The sequence below is a fragment of the Protopterus annectens genome, chromosome 7.part0 (assembly GCF_019279795.1).
Source record: "Protopterus annectens isolate FY-2018-M chromosome 7.part0, PAN1.0, whole genome shotgun sequence".
In the NCBI taxonomy this organism is placed as follows: Eukaryota; Metazoa; Chordata; order Ceratodontiformes; family Protopteridae; genus Protopterus; species Protopterus annectens.
Genome location: NC_056739.1, coordinates 25,562,640 through 25,587,263, shown reverse-complemented (window position 1 = coordinate 25,587,263; position 24,624 = coordinate 25,562,640). Strand labels below are relative to the sequence as shown.

The window sequence follows — 24,624 nt, the reverse complement described above, 5'->3', positions numbered from 1 at the left end:
GGGATTTAGAGAAATGGGGAAACATGAATTGGATTTTTCTATTAGTATGATGTTGGAGGTAATATTTATACAGAGAAAATGGGGGGGGGGGTCCTCACATTGAAAGCTGGGTAGTTAAATTTTTTTGCCTTGCACTTTTTTTATATATTGGTTCAGCAACTTTATGATTGCTTGAAGTTTATACTTTACATTATTGAAGGCATACTAACTCTAATACTTATTAAAGAAAAGTAGCTGCAGGTACAACTTATAGTATGTGTCCACATCTGCACTTGCAAGACCACTGTTTGCAGTTAAATTCCCTAGAATGCATCTATTTGATCTCCTTCAAATAGGTAGTGATCTGCTTAGCTTTGCTGCTAAAATTGGCTGCCTCTAAGCTGTAATCTACTGTAAGACCCCTGGAAGTACCTAGGTCACGTGTGTTCATATTACTTGAAGTTTCCCAGTATTTCAATGCAACTCAGACCTACTATATTTAATCTGCTGCCTTATCTTCCCAGAACATACACGTTGTACTATATGGGGAATGGAATGGCCCTTAATTCTTCAAGAAATTTCTTAAAGTTACAATGGGAAAATGTGTATGATTGATAACCAATAATTACTCATGGATACAGCATGTAACTTGCTTACCTATGATGCATCCAACAAATTACTTCATGGCCATAGTAATGAGGGCAGGGGGAATGGTTTGCATTTCTTTTCCAGGAGGTACACCATCATCATTCACATTCCTAATTCCTTTCAGTTTTGGATTGTGCCTCCCATGGAATGGGACCCCCAAACACAAGACTCAGACAGCTCTACAACACATGCACACAACTCTGGCATAGAACCATTCCCATATTCCAAGTACACCTAGGAACCTGCGTTTTGAATGAAGGCACTATTAACATGAGTGTCCCAGTAGGATCTGTCCCTGGATTACTGTTATTTTTCCTATTCAAGAATGACATATCCCCACCTCAACTTGGTCATTTATGTGGATGTTTTACTTCTTGAATTATGTAAAAACACCTTGACCCTTCAGCACAAATTATGATCTAGCTTTACAGATTTGTATCACTGGATGAATAAAAAAATATGCACCTAATAAATTCCTTGAAGTCTACCATCATTATATCTGACATCCCACAAAAACTCCTTAAATCTAATTTTTACTGATACAGACAGCAACCCACTACTGCTAGTAATAGAACAGAGGTAACCTTAAGATCACCTTGGACACCTGTCTTTTACTGGCCATGCATACTGACATTATTATTAGAAAAACACTCTGCTTACTAAAACCATGCTTTAGAATCTCATACCTTCTCACCCTTACACCTTGTACTGCCTTAGCTGAAAATGTTCTTGGCCCTAAAATCGAATATGGGTTCCCTTTTGTACCCTAGCACTTCAGCTCAAACACATGCAAAATACAAATTACTGTAAACAATAAACTTATCATTACTACTATAAACAAAATCTGCAGGTTTATCCTTCATGCAGAAATCCAATCTCGTTGCTGCCAACTTCTACAGTGGTGTAACTAGCTACCAGTAAATGACAGAGCCACATTTTACCTAGCTGTCAAATTTACAAGCTGTTAAAAATCGGACACCTTCCTCCCTGAAAAAAAATATACAATAAGCAACATAACTACATGAAGAGAGAGCTGAGAAGAGCAGTGTCCTCCTCATTAAACCATATTTTAAAACCTGTAGAAGTGAGGCAACAAGAGGTACTCCAGTTATTTAAAAACAAACTAAAAGAACTGTTTAAAGACACCAAATGCTCTTCCTTCTGTGACAATGGCTAGTCCTTGCAGCTCACACTGTAATCATGCATTTCTTGTAATACATACATCTAACAAATGACCACAGATGAAATGTGTATCTTAATTGTACATAACATACAGTGGTGTATTGTCTGCACTTTGATACTGTACTATGGACAACTATGCATATTCTTCACTTCGGCTTATGGCCATCCATCCATCAACCAGTCTGATTACCTAGTTATCAGACTTTAAATACTGAGCTGTCAAAACCGGTAGTTTCTCTAGTTCACCTTCATGGCAAGGCTATCTGAAGAATCACAAGCACTTATACACCGCACTGGTCATCAGCATGCCACTACAGATTGCGGCAGTCTGCTCTCCCATATTAATTCAACAATCCTTCAAATGCCAAAGTGCCCTTTTTAGTGTTGACCAACTAAATGTTGATTTACATTTGCCTCCTTTTTAACTCTTTAGAATCCAGTTTGTAATCCTCATTTATTTATTTTGTTTAACATTTGTTTGCCGGGAAAGTCAGACATGGAACAAAGCCAATTTTTAGTGAAGGCCTGGGGATAAACACTCCAGACATGTGTCTTTGTAACATGGGAGGAAACCAGAGCACCTGGAGGAAACCCGTATGAATGTAGGGAAGATATGCAGACACCACACAGAAGGCACCCCAGCCGAGAATCAAACCGAAGAACATCTTGCTGTGAGGTGACAATGCTACCGCTGCACCATTGCACCATCCAAAATAAGACACTGCATTGGCCTGGAAAAAGTGTAAAGTGTATATGTAAAGTATAATCTGCAAAGCCGGGTTTTTAATCTTACTTGTCTGAATTTGACCAGTGCAAATATTAATCAGACTGTTACACACATTTGTAACAGCTTTTGCACTGCCAGTCCATCTTGGTATAATTCTACATTATATACAGTGCTTTGATGGATGAACAGAATGAGCATGGACAATGGCTACAGAATTATAAGCAGTTTTATAGCCAAAAGACAGGGCTTTTCATACTACATCTCAACCTCTTAGAGCAAGAAATCTGGACAAAGCCATAAATAAAAGTGGGACAAAGGATCAGAAATGGGGACAATTTTTAAATATTGCTCTTACAAACTTAGAAAGTTGATAGAATAACAAGTTTTGCATTAGCATGGATTTTCTGAAAGGTAGGAAGTCTGAAACTCAAATATATGTCATTACTTTCTAACTTCAGTCTTTAATGATTTGCTTCTAATTAGCCAGAAATCCACAATTTTATGAAAAACAGACCAAAAATATGAGGCAAAAATCTGGACATTTTGCAAAATCTGTAGAGATGACAGGTATACTTTCCATTAAAATCTTTACAATACTTGCAGTTATATAAAATATTATCTAAAAAGCAAAATAAGTTCTTGGACAGTTGAATTAGAGCACGAAGTATACAAATATGCATCAGGTGAATCTATATTTATTTATTTTAGATTTGTTTACCAGGAAAGGCCGACTGGACAATAACTGCCCATCTTCAGAGGAGGCCTGGGGAGAATAGCTCAACATAGTACATCATGGTCACCTCAGGCTTTGTGCCTGCTGAATGGTGCACAGTGATGGTTATCCCACTCTACAAGGCGGGAGCCACCACGGACCCTGGGAACTACCGCCCCATTAGCCTGACTAGCCTGGTCTGCAAGGTCATGGAACATATCATCACGGAACTTATAAACAAAGACATTGGTAATCTCCAAATTCTGGACCCCACCCAGTTCGGGTTTGTAAAAGGCAGATCATGTCTCCTCAACCTGATAGACTTCTTTGAAGCAGTTACCAAAGCCATAGATGAGGGTAAGGTGGTTCACACAGCCTATCTAGATCTTGCCAAGGCTTTCAACACCATCCCCCACTCTGGAATTATAGATAAACTCACTAAACTAGGTATAAATCCCATTGTCACAAGATGGGTTGCCAACTGGCTCACTAACAGAACCCACACTGTGAAAGTTGCAGACTCCAAATCTGACTTCAGACCAGTGACAAGTGGAGTACCACAGGGTTCAGTCCTGGGTTCTCTCCTGTTTGTTATCTACTTCTCTGAAGTACAGGCTAACACAGAAGGTCTTTGGCTAATGAAGTTCGCAGATGACTGCAAACTAGGAGCCATAATCGAAACTCCTAACAATGTGGACATCCTACAAAAGGGCCTCACTGAGACAGATACCTGGTGTCAAAGCCATGGTCTCAAGCTCAATGCCAAAAAGTGCATTGTCATCCCCTTTGGTAAAAACTCTGTACCCATGAACTACAACATACACGGTAGTATACTTAACATCAAAAGTGTGATAAGAGACCTTGGGACACAGGTGGACAGTAGTCTTTCCTTTAATAATCACATTGCCACAGTAGTCAGGAAATCCTTCTAAGTGGCACACCTCCTCACAAAAGGTTTCTCATCCAGAAAAAAAGAGGTCATTGTTCCCCTCTACTCATCACTCATTAGACCCATTACAGAGTACAATGCCCCTTTTGGTATGTACCTCACAAGACATCTACAACTGGAAAGGCCACAGAAATACCTCACAAAGAGGATTATTGGCCTCAAAGAGATGCCCTATGCAGACAGTCAAAAAAACTCCAGTTTTACTCTGTCGCATATCGCCTACTCAGCGATCTCTGCCTAACATACAAAGCTATGTCAAACCCAGAGCTGTTGGACATGCTCCACTTAAAGAAATCCCAATCCCTCTGAGCTACACACTCTAGGGACCTAAACCTAGTCACCCCAATAAACAGAACATGCCGGAGGGATAGATTCCTGTCCCAGAGACTTCCCATACTCTGGAATAAACTACCTATTTATATCAAACAAAGCTCCTCATTAGCACTCAAGAAAAATCTTGATGATTGGATGGGAAATAGGAACTTCACCCTGGGGATCACTTCTGTGGCTCTGCTCGACAGTGGTACAGGAAAATAATTTTCTTGGGTGGCCAAAGTCAGAGTGCCTTTTTGGCTGGGCTTGTATAGGCCCCAGGGCCGATAGCCTAGTACCTACCTATGAGCCTATGTTACAGAAAGCATGCAACACAGTAACAAAAACAAGCTAGTTTCTAAAGTTTTGTACAAAAATATTCACTGTAATCCTTTTGAGGAACATTTAAACAATACACAAAGTAAGATTATGCTACACTTTGAAGCATCAAATCTGTTGCTACAACAGAAGTTTATCATGTAGAACACCATTTACAGTTACCAACGAGAAAGGACTGGGTGTTTATTAGGTTAGTCAGGGTCTTGACAGTTGCATATCCAAGAATTGGCTAGATAGAACTTCACCTGACTTTTGAAGTTAAGTTTGTTATTTTGCATTCTAATCCAGTCAGGGAAGGAATTCCAGATTTTGGCAACTGCACGAGTAGATGGAGTCATCAAATGTACATTTGCTTTGGATACATCTAGTAGCATTTTATGTGTGGATCTTAGCTGGTGGTGGTTAGAGAGAGAGAGTCGGGCTTGTTAGAGCTGGCACTTTATTGGGGTGGTGTACTATTTGATGTGCCATGGTAAGTTGATTAAAGTTCAATAGGTTGTGTAGTTCTAGCCAGCCTAATTGTTTAAGGGCTAGACAGTGATGGGATCGATATGAGGAGTTGGTAGCAAATTTTGCTATCTTGTTGTATCAAGTGGTTAATTTGTTTAAGCCACCTTTGTTTACACTGGTTAGAACAGGGGATGCCTATAGTACTGTAGAAAGTAGGTGGGTTCTAGCTATGATGATTTGATTGTCAGTGGTCAGGTAGTTTTTACATCAATAAAGGGTGTCAGGTTTTTTGTGAGCTTTAGTTATGGTTTGGGCTATATGTTTACTGAATTTCAGATTTTGGTCAATGATCGTTTCTAGTAATTTGGTTTGTGGCACTGAGGTGAAGAGGGTGCTGTCCTTGGAGGATATTTGGAAAGGGGGGATGGGGTCAATAGCCTTTGAGAAGTGGAACAGCATAAGTTGGGCCTTTTTGGAATTTAGAATAAGCCGGGAGTTTGACAGACAGGTTTCTATAGCAGGGAAGGATTCCTGTTTTTTTCTTGAAGAATTTGAAGAGAGGGAATTGAGCAGATTAGTGTGGTGTCATCAGCATATTGTACCAGGTTTGTGTAAAGTGTGGCTGTGTGTAAGTTGTTTGTAAATAGGGTGAAAAGCAGGGGTCCTAGTATAGACCCCTGTGGTACGCCTAGGGTAACTGGAAGGAGGGGAGCTAGGGAGTCCATCCATTTTATGGCCTGCTGGTGGCTGGAAAGGTAGTCTTTACACCACAGCAGGGTGGAGTGATCAAAACTGAACTCAGAGGACAGTGAAAAGTTTGTTATGAGAGACCATATCAAATGGTTTACCATAGGTCTAGAAAGACAGTTGAGACTAGATTATCTAGGTCCCATTGCTGATTGAGATAATTGGTAAAACTGATGAGGGCAGTTTTAGTGCTATGATGCGGGTGGAATCCATGTTGTGTTTTGGCAAGAAGTTTGTTGGCCAACAGATATTTTCAGTATCTGGGAGTAAATAAATTTTCCAAAATGTTAGACAATGGGGGGAGTATGGCTATTGGTTGGTAACTGGAGAATTCAGTTGACATACCACCTTTATGTAGTGGAATTATGCAAGAGATTTTCCAGAGGAAAAGTACTGATTCCTAATTAGAATAGAAACAGGGCGTGCAATGACTATGGCAGTGATCTGTAGGTATTCAGCCGAGTGTTTTTCTGATGCGAGGGTAGTAGGTTTTAGTTTGACAGATGTTTATAAACAAGACTGGTTGTGGTTGGTTTGAGTGAGAATAGGTTTTGGTTGTTCAGGAGGTTATGCAGATATGGGAGAATAGTGGGGGAGAAAGGAGTAATCAATTTAACAACTGAGTTAGATAACTAGTCATTGAATTGAGTTGCAATATTGATGGAGGTGTGATTTATGTTTGGGGGTGGGGTACTAATTTTACCTGGTTGTAGAATTTTGTTAATGGCTGCCCAGAATTTCTGTGGGTTTGAACTGTATTTAGTTTGGGTGCTCAAATAGTGTTTATCATTCTTTATTTGCTTTTTTTCTTTATTTCTTAGTTCAAGAAATAATTGTCTATTTGAGTTAGTTTTATTATTATGCCAGGTGTTCCAGAGGCCTTGTCTCTTTTTTTTAGAAGATGATGAGAAGTTTTGGTGAGCCAGGAGGCATAGTTGGATTTGGTCCTAATAGTTCAAGGAGGGGCTAGTTGATCATGTGTAGAAAAGTAGAAATGAAGTGGTCAACTGCCAAGTCCAATGGAAGGCAAGTGAGTGGGGACCAGTTGCAGTAATTTAAAGCTGATGTGAAGTCTTCTGATTTGAAATGTTGCATATTTGTTGGTGGGATTTATTTTGTGGGTTTAATGTGTTGTCTTAGTGGAAAGGTGGGGAGATGATCACTTAAGAGTGTTGAGTACAATGCTGAAGTGTTGGACTGAGGAAGGATGGTTGGTGAGGATCCAGTCAAGTACGGACTCTGTAGATTTATCTATATGGATGGAGATTGTATTAGCTGTCTGAAACCATAGAGATTAATATTCTTGGAGGGTAGGGGTGAGTTAAAGGAGGACCAGTCTAGATTAAAGATCCCTAGGATGAACGTTTCTTGTGAGTGTTTGGGATGCCCAGTGGAATATATATATATTATATATATATATATATATATATATATATATATATATATATATATATATACACACACACACACACACACACACACCTAGTAGGTTTAGATGCTTTAGTTGGTTACTTCTCACCTTGGTAAAAAGGGTCTCTGCATTTTGAAATTTAGGAATGTTCATAACAAGGTCAATGGTGAGGTTATGTTTGAAGAGAATGGTGACACTGCCTCCTCTCTTATGCAATCTGTCCTAAGTATATTGTATCCATGTGGAAGTATTACATTATCCTTGTTGTGGAGCTTGAGCTTGAGCCATGTTTATGTAAGGAGTACTAAAGTCAGGGGTGTATAGGTGAAAGAGTAACACGGATTTTGTCTATTTTGTTCAGCATATTTCTAATGTTAATGTTGAGGAATAGTATGCCTGCTTGTTTTCTTATGGAGGTCAGGTGATGTGTTCTTGGAACTGAAGAGGATGGAGGGTTATAGTGGGGGCCTGGATTTGGATGGATATCCCCACTGAGCATCAGCTGAGATGTTAGGTTAGTAAGAGTCACAAGGTATTTGGAAACAAGTAGGTTGTACTGTAAACTGGGGTGACTTTTAGAGCAGTAGTGGTAGATTTTAAATAGGGCTAGATCTAGCTTGGAATGACTGAATATGGCAGGTAAGGTGAGGCAGAATTCTGAGTGAGGTACTAGGTAGTTAGGTTTGGTTGGAGACAAGAGTAAAGATTCAGGCTGAGGAAATGATAGTAGGAGACAAGTATGGTTGCTATGGGGAGGGTTATGCATGCAGTTAATAGGAAATGCATAATGATCTACTGAGACAGGTGTATGTTTGGATAAGTGTTGGTGGCTGATGTAGGGAATAGGAAGTTTAGCTGTAAGTTACAGATGTTCAAGTTTGCTGCTGGATAGAAAGGAAGTATGTTATCCTTTTTATGTGTAAAACTGATAGTGATTATTAGGTAGCCAGTGTGATAGTTACTTAGGGGCTGTAGACAAAAGGGTGTGGGCAATGGGTGAATTAGTTGGTTAGAGTTTGTTTGTATGGGATAGCAGGAGTTGTATTACTAAATGGAGTTATGATTGGTGGAGATGATTGTAAGAGTGGCACTGGGTGTGGTTTTTGATATTGGGATGTGAATGGTTGCTGTAAGGAGATGTAGGTGTGGTGTTAAGAGTGGTTGACTATAAATGAAATGATACAGGATGGGTGGGAATGGGGGTAGGGTAAAGTAGTGGAGTGAGCCCAAGTTTAGCAATAGTGAATGGAGCAGGTAGGACCCTGTCACTACAAATATCTATGGAAAAACTCTGTAAGTAATCCTGGGAGTTAAGTCTTGTATCCTTCCAAATGCATCATTTGAACAGGATGCAGAAAAAGAGCAAAATAATAAAACCATGGCTTGTTGGGACTTTAACTGTTCTATTAGTAAGTGTTAAACTTAGTCAATACACATAAATGTTCTGATTCTATGGATTTAGACCCAAGGGCTAGCAATGCGAAGCAAGTTGCACAGTTGTTGTCTAGAGAAATAAAAGTACCATCTGGACTTGCTCTTCTGAGAAAGCTTAAATGTAAAATTTGATAAGTTCATGCATCTACCTATAGCTAATACTGACAATGCACTAATATAACCTTTAATAAAGATTAACAAATGGAATAAAGGTATACCACAGATCAGTGATCAGTATTGCAAAGTACCGTACAGCTTTGTGAATATTGGTGTGATTTTAGCTGGTTATTATCAAACTACTAAAAACAATCACTTAAACAAAATGAGAAGAAAAACAAAAATCTGAAGTGCCAATAAAGGCATATGCACTGTGTTAAAAGTAAATTCATATATAAATTAAAAAGTAAAAGACAAAGAAAAGCAATGCTAATAAAAACTGGAATGCAGCTGGTAAAATAAAGGAGAATATGAAAAGGTTCTGCATGTAAACAAGATTTTAAAGAATAACATAGATAGAACAGGTCTATGTGCTGTTAGCAGACAACTGGCTGTGACCAAAGACAATATTTCACAAAATGTTTTTGACACAAAATATGACATGCAAAGTAGCCTTTCATCTAGTTCTCCCAACTCAGAGCAGCCAAAACAACTAAATAAACACAAACATAAAAATTAAAAAGTCAATGGTCTTATCTATCATCCATGGCATCACCAACAATTAAAGAAAAAGCAATATACAATTAACTGATAACAGTAACTGAAAAATAGTTATAATCTGTATTATAAAACAAAAGGTGACAAATTAGCATATATCCATTAGCCTTCATCTCATGATAGGGAAGTCAGTTGAAACAAAAAAAAAAAAAAAAAAAAAAAAAAAAAAAAATCAAGAATGAATTCCATCTTGCCCTTATTTAAAGTAAATTTAGTGCCTCTGAGCTACAATGACTGGTTGATGGTCTCATCACAGAGCAAGCACATCAGAGTTGTTCATATCACCTTTAGTAAAATATGGTGCAAGAACAATTACTAATTAGTTAATAAGGAGAGAGAAGGTTTGTTAAGTATGAAAAATAATCAGAAATAGCATATAGAGCAGCACATAAACAGGCAGAGAAGTGTATAGACACAGGTATTTTGCATGATGACAGGTTTATTTTCTCCATACAGCCAGCAAAACATGCAAAATTATGTCAAAATGAAATACTTGTATTTTAGGATTTAGTCTACCTAGGATGATGGACAAAAATTTCAATTTTAACACCCCAACAGCTCAAGTGAAACATTTGTTTTTTGGTCTAGGCTTTCTATAAAGAAATGTAAGGAAGTGCACAGAACAAACAAAACATCATGAATCTACTTGTACTGAAACAAAGACCAAAATGGCTATGGTACTAACATGTAAAGCACTTACAGACTGACGTTTACTATACCTCTGAGAGGACAGGCAATAAGGTTTCTAAGAATTCAGTGTCACAGTGCACAAAGAAATTGTCGTTCAGTCAATGGGTTGTTAATATATGCAATAGGTGACCAAAAGGAGTAAAGAATGGCTAATTTCTATGAACTTTAACAATTGAAGACTACAGCAGGCAACAAAAACCTAAATGATGACAATTTGTGTTGCAGACATCACGGGCGTGTAATCAAGCCTGTGGCCTGCAAGTGTGAATGTATGCATATTGTACAGGGACATACTATCATGGAAATCTTTACTGCTTGCATTTATAGGAATTTGTAGGCAGGACACAGATGAGGGTCAGAAATTTAGAGCTACACCTACAAGGTACCATACCACTAATGTAAAAGGTGTATGAGATGTCCCTGTTTTTGGATGATTATGGCTAAATATTTATGTAAAATTGAGAAACTAGTCCTACAGACTCAATCTCAGTAATACTATAGGGTCAGTGATAGCCCTCTCTTCCTGGTTCTGAGTCACATGGAGGGAAACAGTGATCCATTTTAAAAAAAAGCATAAGATCACTTACACAGCAACAGTTAATAATTCACTAAATCAAAATGATTTGTAAGGTCAATGGACAGCAATTTCCAATATGTTCACACAGTGTTAACTAAAGGAAATGCAAAACTGTTATATTTTCTGAGGTACAGAATATATACACACATGGGGGGATGTATATCTGTAAATTTTATTACAACTGGTTAGGTGCAGGTTTCATGTAAGCCACATCAAATGCTAACTTGTGATGTAACACTCGACAAAAAGGTGCAAGGTATACCTAAACATACATTAATCACATGTGGGTGTGTGGGTATATATTATATATATTATACATGTATTACATACATCTCAGCATTACACTAGACTGCACAATATCTAGCCAGTTTGACCATTATACTGATGGTAAAGATATTCAGTGCATACTACATTAAAGAAATAGGAGGAAGAGAGTTAAAGAAAGACAAGCTTCTTCTTCTCTTGCACTCCAACATTGTATTTGGAATCCATTTGTGGATGAAGCCTATGATAAAATCAAGGGACACCTTTTAAACTTCAGACTTCTGCAAGTATGTCTTTTCAATAACAGTACATCTAAAGCAATGCACACAACTAGTGCACTCACAATAATGCAAGACACAGGAGGTAAATACTCTTCAGAATCTTCAGGCCAAATCCAGTTAGTCACTACTCACAAAATCAATAACAGCTTGTCACAGACAAAAGAAAGATCGCCACTAGGCAAAATGTCACGTTTGCCCTGGAGTGTAACAAATCAGTTTGCTTACAAAATGTAAAAAGTTATTACATCAGTTACTTTTAAAAATCTGTTCCAGCAAACATTGTTCTTACACAGACACAGAGAATCACACAAAGTTCCATTTGTAGGTATCATCTAAAAATAATTTAATGTTTGCTTCAAAGTGTCTGTATGCAATACTTACAGTTGTGGCATACTGTATATCTTTCCAGATAGAAGTCTCTCGGGAAAGGTCAGATGCTTCAAAGAGATTTTCCAATATAACCTCTCCAATCATATCATGTCTGGAAAATCTGTCAAAGTCATAAACACTAAGATGCAATTTCCTAGTAGTCAGCTCCTCATAAGGTACAGGGAAATTAAAAGTTTCATCAAATGTGGGATTTAATGTTTTTCTGTGAACTCGGGTCTGGAACTTTCTTTTTCTGTCTGGAAGAAGATATATCTTAACATAAGGGTCTGAGCTGCCACAAAAATCTTTGGCAGGCAGATCAAATGCTTTGAGTATTTGGACAATAAGCATTTCATTTTCATAGTCATATTTTAGTGTAAAATTTATTTTTCCACAGGTCTTCACATCATCCTTTTTTGTGTCCTCAGAGTCTATGGATTTTTGTTTGTAAAGCTCTGGTTTAATTCTTCCAATGCACGTCGGTTGCTCCCTTTCGTTTAGTGAATCATTGCCGTAATCCACACTCGAGACATGCATCTGACGATTAAGATGTCTTTTAAAGGAGATGTGCCTTGGGGACATGAGAAAAGTATCATTAGAGATATGCTAAAAGAAGAACAATTGTCCATATCAGACAGTAGCAGAACTAAAAAAAAAACCCTGCATAAATGCTGCTCAAATTATTTAAATTTCCATCAAGTGTTATAATCCTTGTACTCTGTTATTCCAGCAGTCTTATAATTTTCCCTTATGGTTTGTTTGTTGTTCTACTATCGCATCATCATTTAGCATAATTAATAATGCATCTTCAAACTATGGACGATCACCAGTCAGAATACCAAGCAGGCAAGGAAGGAATGCTTTATGACATTTTAATATAGAGCATGTCTAAAATAAATGCCTTAACGATTATTGACCTTATTAATGGAATAGTATTATTTAAATATATATGCAACGCATTATGTGAGGAGTACCCCCAATGTGAACTAAAGGCTTCATAGAGGAAAATGTAGGAGTAGCCTGTTGTAACATGGCATAGACAGACGACTTGGTAAATGACGACACATTTTTGAGTAACAAACCTACTGTGAAACATTATCCTTTTTATGTTATCCCTGGCAATAGGTGTTTTCAGCCACCTCCACTTACCTGATGGGTATAACCTGAAAGAAGAATCAGATCTGTCAATTTTCCATTTGCTGACATATTACAAATACATGAATACAATTTAAGAAGCCTTTATCTAGACAGGTAAATAACTGCACTTAGCATTTGCATCAGGCATGCAAGTTTCAAGTCATAACATATTCTAGTATAGTTATAACTTCATGCTGTGGGGATGCAAAAGCATTGGGGAGCTAAAATGCATAGCAAATAAGTATATTGTCCAGTCTAAATGCTCCATTTTACACCAGAAGTTAAGTACTTTCAAAATTCTAGTATTTTTAATAGCGGTTATTTGTTTTAAATATTTACTTGCAGCCTATCACAGTTCTACTATTACTGGGCTTTAATATATTTCACTATTTAGTCTGTATTTTATGCCTATATTATCAGGAAATGATGACCATCATTTTCACTGTTTCGTTAACCAAGTGTTGCTTGCCTGGTCAGCACAAAACAGATGAACATTCCTGGGTTCTGTTCAAGCAGCTTTTTTTACACACAAACAGATCAGAAATGAGGCTTTGTAAAAAAAACTTAAATAAACTTATAAACAGGCTACCACACTCACGCATGTTAACACTCTAGCTGTACTCTCAAAATGGCACTGCTGCCTGCACGTGATCTGTATTTTTATGCACATGCTGTATTTAGAAATGCTTATTAAAGGTACATACACACACTCTGATCTATAGCCTCCCTCTGAGAAATAGTCCCTACATGAAATGATGGTATTCAATAACATGCAATTTACAGAAATGATCTTCTAACATGCAGTTTTACAGAACTAGTTATATGACATGCAATCATACAAAATTAGACACATATAAAACAATTATGTCCAAGTTGCTGTGTATTTTACACTAGGTCTGGAAATGCAACCTGATCGTGTAACATAAAATTTAGAACTTAGATCTAGCAACGGGGACTGTCTTCAAGGAATGTTCAACTTTGGCGACATCTGGGACATCAGGAACGGGAATGGATACTGCAACATCTTTGGTATGAACATTGTCAGCATTGCTCTGAGATCTAGTCTGTGTATCACAGGTACAATGCTGCAATATCATTTCTGATACAGGAAGATGATGTCCGCGGTTACTCCTGTACTCTATATTCTCAGATTCTACAAAGTAGGATCTCAGCTTGACCAGTTTTATCAAAGCCTTTCACTGTTTGCATCCTCACGGTCTCTCCCTTTAACGGATGAAGAAATCTGCTCATTTTATCATAGCTGGACTAATGAGAACAACGCTTCTTAAAAAGTTGGGCTTTGATTGTTCTGCTGTTTTTAGCATTTGACACCAACAAACTAGAATGAATAGGAAAGGTTTTTCTCGTTTGCCTAGATAGAAGTCTCTGAGCAGGTGAGCCAAGTAGGTTGTCATGGGGTATATTTCTGAGCTTGAGTAAATTCAAGAAGAGATCGGTATTGTCACACTTTAACGTCTCCAGTAATTGCTTTCCATTCTGTACCGCATGTTCAGCAAGGCCTTTTGACTGAGGATATTCAGGACTGCTAGTAACATGGATAAAGTCCTACTCTTTAGCAAATCTTAACTGGTAAACTGAGAACCATTGTCAGAAATGACTTAGTGTGGACTACCATGGACTGAGAAATGATGCTTCATCTTAGTAATAACAGCACTGGACATTAGGTTAGGTAGCAAATCGATCTTAAACCAGTTTGAATAAGAGTCTACCAACACTAAGTAATGCTGATTGTTCCACACAAATATGTCAGTTGCTACTGTTGACCAAGGTAGTTCAGGAATTTGGCTTATCTGAAGTGGCTCTTTTTGCAAATGTGGCTTAGTACTGTTGCACACTGAACAAAAAGAAAGCACTTTATCAATGTCTTTTGCTAGAGAAGGCCAAAATATTAGTTCTCTCGCCCTTCTTTTGGCAGAATTGGAACCTTGGTGGCCATGATGTAAAATCTGAATATACTTGCATTGTAAGGAAGTAGGAACAACAACTTTTGGACCTTTGAAAATGATACCATCCTTCCATCAGCATCTCATCTCTGTATGGAAAATAAGGTTGTACTTCTGGCGGTACACAGGATTGCTTTGACGACCATCCTACACTGATGAATTGGTTGAGCTTTTGCAAAATTGGGTCAGTCTCTGTATGATCTCTTAGCTCAAGTCTTGTGGTAGAAAAATTATGCACTTCCAAGACATCAAAGTCAAAATTCTCTCTATCAAGCTGTTTCATAGTATTCCTGGGCGATCTAGATAAGGTATCAGCCAGATAAAGTTGTTTTCCTTTTGTATAGACCATGTTGAAGTTGTACTTTTGTAATCTGAGTATCATTCTTTGTAGTCTTGCTGGACAGGAATGCATAGGCTTCTTTAAAATAGTGACTAGAGATTGATGGTCAGTTTCTATCTGGATTGCTCTGCAATAAATATAATCATTGAACTTCGAACAAGCGAACACAATTGCCAAAAGTTCCTTCACAATTTCAGCATACATCTCAGTTTGGGTAAGAGTTCTAGATGCCTAAACAACAGGCCTACCCTCTTGACGAATAACTGCACCAAGACCTAACTTTGAAGCATCACAGGAAAGAACTATTGGCTTGTGGACATCATAGTATCTTAATGTAGACGGGTTAGCAATTTGCTGTTTGAGGTTATCAACTGCTCTCTGGTGGTGTTCTAACCGTGACTGTGCTACACTTTTGCATGTCAGCTCTCTTAAAGGTGCTGATAACTCATTAGACAGGGATAAATTTGCCCAAATAGTTAACCATACCAAGAAAACGCTGTAGAGCTTGGACATTGTTTGGAGCTGGCATCTCAAGAATGGCTGCTTACTTAGAAGGCTCTGGTCATAAGCCTGTACTGGTAAATAAATGACCTACATAAGTATCTTCTGGTAGTATGAATTTGCACTTCATAGGATTGAGCTTTAAATGCACATCATGCGCTCTGACCAGAACTTTCCTGAGCTTTCTGTCATGCTTTGCTTCACCATTACCTCCAACTAGTAAATCATCAACTATTACTGCACACGGGTAGCCTGAAAAAAGTTTGCTCCATTGCATGCTGAAAGACTTCACTAGCAGAATTTATTCCAAAAGGCATCCTGAGGAATTTGCATTTACAAAATGGGGCACCGAATGTAGTCAGCAGTGAAGATTTGCTATCAAGCATCACTTGCCAAAATGAACTCTTTGCCTCTAGGACAGAAAAAACAGTGGTATTTGGCATGAGGGTTGCAATCTCCTCATCTGTAAGCATAGCATGATGAAGTAAAACAAAAAACGCTGGAAATGCCAAAGTAAAACCACCATGCCTTTATTGACGTAAAACCTTTTAACTGACTAAGCACCTTCACCCGTGCAGGGCATCTTCAGAGTCAGTTTGTTTCAACTCATCACAACCTTTAAATATACACTTCAATTAACACTGATATCAAAATACTAGTTGGGTACAATGATTCTATTGTGTATACTTTGTAATTTAACCCCTGGCTTTTTGATATTAACTTATACAAGTTTTTTTGAAAACACCAAATATACAGTTGTCAATAATGTATTTGCTTTGCCTGTGAATTGTATCAACACTTCAATTCTGGAAAAAACATTTAGAGATGTAAAAAATATATAAAAAATGTATATAAATAAAATATAAAGTATATATAAAAAAATAAAACTATCTCTACTTGTGGACGTTATAGCATGATGAAGTCTTTTTAAAGCCTTGCTCAAGTATTTTGGGTCAATGCATATTCTGATTTCATTTGAATTTTTCTTATGAGCAGCTACCATGGATGATACCCACTCAGTTGGTTCTGTGACTGGACAAATCACACCTTGCTGCATCATTTTGTCTAACTGGACTTTGACTTTAGCCTGCATAGCTATTGGAAGTCTTCTTGCTGGTCTGACCACTGGACTGACCTCTGGGTCTACTTTCATGGAGTACACAACTGGAAGTTTGCCTAGCTTGTCAAACACATCAGCATACTCTGAGAAAATAGCATCACTGAATCTGGAACTGGGATGTGTGCTCACGATGTACTTTGGTAAAAGAAAGCAGTTTAATTCTTAAACTGTCTGAGACCTAATGATGACTGCACAGGTCTTCAGACTACATAAAACTGCAAGCTGTAACTGTTACCAGCCAAATAGCATTAAAGCACTACTGAACCTTTGGTTTGAATCTCTTCACCTCTAAGCAACAAGCTTCACACAATTGACCAAATTAAGTTGCTCACCAGCCCTCACTTTAGCAAATGTTTCTGCTGACATTACATTACACTTTGAACCAGTGTCTACTTTGAGCTCTGTGGGTTTAACGCTGATCAGGACAGTACGAAATACTTTGTTCGTTGCCAACAAAATCACTGCATTAACCTTTTCACTGACCATGGATACACTATCTACACAGAAAGTGGGGGTGCAGCTCTCTACATGATCAACTTGCTTTTTTGAGTGACCTTTCTTAATAACTGATTGAGGCTGGTTTGATTTACAAAACGTTTGAAAATGGTTCCATTTTTTACACTTATGGCATTGCTGACCAAATGCTAAGCAGTCCTTATAGGTTCATAGGTGTTGACTAAGCTAATGACCACAAGGGCCTTTTTAAGCCTAGCCATGCATCCCAAATCTCTGACAAGTTCTGATACCCTTAACTGTAACCATCGGTCTCTGAGATGAACCATTTACAGGTTACCTGGTTGCATTAGAGACACAGGTGCCAAACCAGGGATGAATTTCTGGTTTCACATCCAATTGTCCAGGTTGCACTTGAATTGGGTTAAGGAGGAACTCTGCTTCGCATGGATGGGGAGCCTGTTCCATAGACGAGTTGGTCTCTGTAATACATACCTCTCTCTCCAAACAGGTCTTATTTATATCACACGCAAGGTTTAAATCTTTAGAATGGGTAATTCTGCTACTGTTTGTTTTCTAGATATGCAGGAGGTCCATCAGGGTAGGGCCTGACAATGCCCTGTATGCCAGGCATAGATCTCTCCCTCAAAATCCTGTAGGAAACAGAATACAGGGATAGGGCCTTGAGGTGGTCTCCATAGTGCAGAAAACTGTGGGTTCTCCTTGACACATCCACAGTGGTTGCTGCTGCCATGTGCTTAGGCCTGCTTCTGCTTACCACATGTTGCTTGCTGTTTACGTTTGCTCTATAGGTTGTCGAAACTATGCTCTTATCACTTGTAAGCATACTTGTGTACCTTTTGGTGAGCTCATGGATTTGACAAATCTCAATGGCTTTGCTTAACATTAAATCACTGTTACAAAGCAAAATCTTTCTCACTGCAGCACTATTAACACCACACATATGCCTGTCCTTTAACTCATCTTTCAAGTCAACAGATCTGCAAGTCTTGGCTTTGTTTCTCAAGTCAGAGATATAAGTTGCAAAAGTTTCACCTGGCTTTTGGTCTCTTGTATAAAATTAGTGACACTCTAATGTAACATTTGTCTGGGGATTGCACATTTCTTTAAATTTACGTTTTAAGCAATCTGGGTCTTCCCTTGATTCAGCCAGTACCACGATATGGTCATTTTCCCCCTCTCCTGCATATACTTCTGCTGCATACACAAATGAATGCTCCCTTTCAATAGCTTCTGACCCAGCTAAGTTAAGCAAAATGAATGCCCTTGTATGTGCATCTTTGTCAGAAAAAGCTGCTTGTATGAAAATATTGTATTCCTGCTCAAATACTCTCCAATTCTCGATCAAACACAAGTGGACTTAGTCTGTGAAATGTCTCTGCCATATTAACACAGTAGTGAAGGTGCTTGAAATTATGTATGAACATACACACACATATACAATATATATGCCAGAACTTTATGCCAATAGTTGTAATTATGTCCAGTAACACAACAAACTCTTTGAAATAACTGCACTTTGCCAAATAAGTCTCCATAGCACAAGAACACTTTAAAATCACTGTACTTTATCAAACCACTCATCAGTGTAAGAAATACTTTGAAATGACTGCAGTTTGTGAATAAACTGTATGCAATGGAAAAATCTCAAAAAAACACTGAGATGAATACACTTTGTAAATAAACTGTAAACCTTTCAAAATGGCTGTACTTTGCAAAATACCTCTGCACAGTTTAAGAAATACTCTGAAATGGCGGCTTTCACAAATAAATGCACACAGCACACAATTTTTTTTGAAATGGCTACACTGACTGCATTTTGCAATATAACTGTACTTAGCACACAGCAAACTATTTGAAATAGTTGCACCATAATAAAACACACACTCTGCAAACACTTTGCATACCCGGAGATATTTGGAACTCTAGTTATGCTTTAAAAGGTTTCTGTCAATGCAAAATAGTAGTTTGTGCCCAAAACAGTGTCTTTTTTTTTTTTTTAGTAAAACACAATGCAGTTGCTTTGCTTTTTAAGCTTATTTGTGCCCTTTTATTGTACTTGTTATGCCCTTATCATGCTCAATGTACTTTTCTTGTGACAGTTTTACTTTAAACATGCTTGTTATGCAAAACAAATGTAATTCTGAGCCTCATATGAATAGTTTTGCTAGTTTTATCAAATATCATGGATTCAAACATTTCATTTAATTAATAATGTGGTTTGTGCCTTTTGCTTGCTTAATATGTCTTTGTGCTACTCGTTTAATTAATAATGCATTTTGTGCCTTATAAATATGTTGTTTCATTTTCTTTGCCAAAAAAAAAAAATAGTTTGTGCAGTTTTCTTTTACTCTTTTCCTTACAGCTCATTTCTGGCACCTTTTTGTCTGTCAGAGCTCCATTTCACTCAACCTGCTTAGTTTGCCATCATCTTCAGCTCTGCACCTCATGGCTCGAAGTAGCAGCTCTTCTAATCCTGGTACTGGCACCATATCGCTCGTCTGGTCAGGATAAAACAGATGAACGTTCATGGGTTCTGTTCAAGCAGCTTTATTACACACAAACACATCAGGAATGAGGCTTTGTAACTTAAATAAACTTATGAACAGACCGACTACAACACTCATACATGTTAAACACTCTGGTTGTTGTCTTAAAATGGCATTGCTGCCTGCACATGCTCTATTTATATTACATGCTATAATCTAGGAATGCTTCTTAAAGGTACATACACACATTCTGATCTACACCAAGTAACACTCCTGTGTATCATGCTACCAGAAAGAAAAGCTGCGAGAATGAAGCCATCTGCATACAATCCAATATTATGAAAGTACAGTTGTGTAAAATCTTACTGCAATGGTAGACATCCTTCTCTTTAATGTTGCAGTATTCTTTACATTAGGGATCCCTTGCCAAGGGTGGCTGGACATCTGGCCAATATAACAAAGCCTTTAGGTTGCCTTAATATACGCTGTATCACATACATGTATGCTCCTTATATAGTGTAAGAGTCCTCTAAGAAGCCATGAAGGATGGCCCTAGCAAAACCAGCTCTAGAGATTCCATCCAACTTGCAGTGCTTGGTAAATGTATGCACAGAAGTCCAGGTTAGCTGCTTCAAGAATACAGTTAAAATAAAAAAATTAAAAAAAAGCAACAGAAGAAGCTACAGCTCTAGTAGAATGAGCCTCAACACAGTAAGGAAAGTTCTTACAATGAACGGAATAAAAAAAGAAATAGATTTTGAGATAGACTAAATAGTTTGCTTGCATACAGCTAACCCCAAGGACCTGGGATGAAAGGAAGCAAAGAAATGATCAGATATCCTAATACTCTTAGTCGGCTCCCTATTATGTTGTCACAGGTTGTTGAATGCATCTTTGTTGAACTGAAAAGCGCGAAAAAGCAAAATAGCAAAGCGGCTTTTCAGTGAAATCTTTCCCTGGGAAAGAATTTGTTTGGCCGCTTTCTCTACTTTGCCTTTTCGGCACTGTAGTGCGATCTTGGAGTTGGTATATATAAGTAGGGGGGTGTGTGTGGGGCTTCGCACCCCCCCCCCACATTATGTAATGTTTTACAGTTTTTTTTGTTTTGGAACAGCAATTTTATTTCCGTTGGAAACAAATCGCTGTTCTGAGGTTTCAACGTTGTAAGCTTTCACTTACATGGGGTCGATTATGTATCGTCCACTCTTCTGAGTGTGTGACATCATAATATAGACCCTTCTTAGTCTTACCCAAATAAAATCGGAGTTATCTATGCACATCCAATGTGTGCAGCACCTTCTCACTGGTAGACTGTGGAGAAGGGAAAAAGGGGGGCAAAAGAATAGACTAAGGGACAACTCATCCACCACCTTGGGCATAAAAGGAGGATTAGTACTCAGATTAGTCCTTATGAGCACCAAAATACGAGGACACGCCATAATGGCTGGAAGCTCAGACTCCCATCTGGCAGAAGTAAGGCCTACCAAAAGAATAGTCTTCCAAGACCAATGTTGCTAGGAAGCTGAAGCTGCAGGCTCAAAAGGAGCCAGAGTCGATTTTTCCCAAAAAAAAAATTAAGATCCAAGGAAGGAGGAACAGGCTTCCTAGGAGGTCTAATATGGACATCTTTTAGGGATTATTTATCCTCAAATTTAGAAGCTAAATGAGGAGATAAAGGCAGACAAGAAAAGATAGCTGATAAGTGGCTTTTAACAGAAGAATATGTCAACCCAGCATTAAGCAGTTCATACATATGAGAGAACCAAAGAGCATCCACTGAAAGTGGATCCAGGTTACGAGAAATGCAGCAAACAGAAAACTTCTTCCATTTAAATAAGGAGGATTTCCTAGTACTGGGTTGTCTGGCCTCCTGCAGGACCCTAAGCACATCTTCAGAAAAAATGGTGTCTGTGTGGAATAAATCTCATCACCCACAGTGTCAGTTAAAGAGTGGACAGGTGGGAATGGATGAGAGATCCCTTGTCTGTGTGAGTAGGCATACTCTGTGATGTAACTTGTGATTGCCCTTGGTTAAATGTAGAAGAACATGAACCAATGGTGTCTCAGCCAAAATGGAGTCACCAACAAGATTGTGGGAGCATCCAGTTGAATCTTGAACAGGACTTTTGGAATAAAAGGGAAGGCAGGGAAAGCATAAAGAAGCATCCCTTTCCAAGAAAAGGATAGGGTGTCCACCTTCCAAACCAGAGGACCTGGGACTCTAGCATAAAATAGTGGAAGTTGTCTATTCAGAGGGGAGGCAAATAGATCTATTTGGATCATAGGAAGTTACTAGGTTATTGGGTTTGAGGCCCTTATAAGCCTAGCCAAGAGTTTAGCTAATGTTTATACAAGTCAGCACCCAAAGCCCCTGTCCAGCAGGGACACAGGTGGAATCCCAGGGGTGCAGTTTCTGTTTCCCATCAAGTTATCCAGGTTGTGCTTGAAAAGGGATAATGAGGTACTCTGCTTGATGTGGAGAGGGAGTCTACTCCACAGATGGGGGTCTCTCTGGGACACAAATCTGTCCAGTCAAGTCCTACTGATGTCACAGACAAGGTTGAAGTCCCGTGTGTGCGTTACTCGAGTGGAGCTTGACTTGCAAATATGCGGCAGTCCCATCGAGGCGGGTTCTGAGAATGCTTTTCATGCCAGACAGCAGTCACCTCTAAGGAGTCTGTATGAAACTGAGTAGAGGGTGTAGAGTAGATGTTTGAGGCCCTGGATTCTTCTGGTGAGGAACCTCTGTGGTCTCTCCAGCTGCTGCATGTACTTTGTAAGGTACATGCCGAAGGGGGAGTTGTACTCAATAATTGGCCTTATAAGGGAAGAATACAAGGATGTTGTGACCTCCTTGTCCCTGGATGAGATACTCTTACTTATGAGGTGGGCCATGTAGAAAGCTTTCCATACAATGGAAGCAACATGGTGGTCAAAAGTCAGGCTGCTATCAACCTGGATGCCCAAATCCCTCACGACTGATTGCGTGCTTATTACGTTATTACTAATGTGATAATATGTAGGGATGTCATACTCCCCCCAAAGGGGATGATGATGCATTTTTTGGCATTCAACTTGAGGCCATGTTTCTGGCACCAGTCATTTGTTTGGGTGAGACCCTCTTGGAGGAAGTCCATATCAGTGGTTTTACTGGGGAATGATCCCAGGACCTTATGCATGTAACACAAATGTGATAACCACTACACTACAGAAGAGTATCTCACTGGTGGACAATGTCCAGAAATGCATCTCTGTGAAGCATTCATTCATGGGGCTGAGTTAAGGACCTGCTCAGAGTGTCAGCCGAGTGTTTTGACCTTATTGAATGTAAACTGCCTGAAGAGTCACTTTAGACTAAACAGCAAGATCCCACACCAGGAGTATCAACTGGCAAAGAAGATAAGATCTTGTCCCCCCCTGTTTACATACTACATCATCACTGTGGTATTACCTGTGAATACCTTGAGAGGGTCTGGGGAGAAGAAAGGATGAAATGCCTTAAGCACCAGCAGAAGAGCTCTTATCTCTTTGACACTGATGTGCTTCTTCTGTTGAAGAGGTGACCACACCCACTGCACCTTTAGGGAGCAAATGCTACTCTCCATCCCATGTCTGAAGCTTCCATGAACAGCTCCTGAAAGGGAAGAGGGGGATGAAAAGGGAGCCCTAGATTTAGAGACAACCACTGGAGACAAGGTAGAAGAGGGACTACATATTCTAGGGGATGTGCATGTTGAAGCCAAACTGACTTCAGGAACCACTGAAACTTTCTCATGTGAAGTTTCGCCAAAGGAAGCATAGGGATTGTGGATGCCATGAACCCCAGAGCTCTCAAACTCCCTGGCTGCAATAGGAGCCAGAGCATGAGTCTGAATGAAGGAAATGAGTGTCAAGGCCTTGGAAGGAGGCAGGGATGCCAGCTTTAGCACAGTCTGAATCCTGCACCCCAAAAGAACATGGCCCTGAGTAGGAGTCAGGAAAAGACTTTTTGAAGTTTATTGTGAACCCAGGCTTTGCAGAAGGGAAAAGGCAAAATGAAGATTTTTTCAACAGGATCTCTGGAGAAGATGCCTCAAGCAGGAGGTTGTCCACATAAGGAAATACTTGGATCCCCTGAATCTTGCAAAAAGCATTCCCAGGAGCGAGACATTTTATGAATACCCTTGGGGCAGTAGAAACTCCAAAGGGCAAAACAGAGAATTGAAAATGCCAGGAAGCAACAGAGAAATGTAAAAACTTCCTGACAAGGGGATGGATCAGAATATGGAGATAAATCTAAAGACACCATATAAGCCTGAGGAAGCAAAAGGGAGAACAAAGTCTGAAGTGACAACATTCGAAAGGAGGGCACCTTCAGGAAAGTGTTTAGATGAAAGAGGTCTAGATTTAGTCTCCTAGTACCCTCTTTTCTGGGTACTAGAAACTTCCTGGAGTAAAACTCCCTCCCCCTTTGGAACACAGACACCTCTTGAATAGTACCCAGAGTCAAAAGGTCCTAAAGCACCTCTGGAAAAAAGGAGAGTTCTTCCTGAGAGGGCTGAGGATTATCCATAAAAAGGGGAAGGGATTTCCACACCACGACATATCCCTGGCAAATAATAGGACTCAGGGATTCTGAGTAATCTGCAGCCAAACAGGGAGAGAGAGAGGTGAAGAGAAAGAGGAAAGTGGCTGGGAAAAATAGGACAGTCAGACAGCCCCTTGTGTATCTGGAAAAGAAGACTTCTGCAGCAGTGAAGTCTGAGTAGCCTTAGCAGGAGAAGGCTGCTTGCCACCCTTTTAGCCCTTAGGAGGAGAGCAAGATGCTGGAGGAC

General features: G+C 39.1%; 1 protein-coding gene across 1 annotated transcript in view; it reads right to left on the bottom strand.

The window, feature by feature from the left end:
• SYT6 (synaptotagmin 6) overlaps positions 1 to 24,624 on the bottom strand; it is a 1,631,223-nt gene that overhangs the window by 793,585 nt on the left and 813,014 nt on the right. The window contains exon 3 of the mRNA XM_044076454.1: positions 11,798 to 12,356. Within this exon, the coding sequence (XP_043932389.1) occupies positions 11,798 to 12,356 (559 nt within the window). The remainder of the gene's footprint in view (positions 1 to 11,797; positions 12,357 to 24,624) is intronic.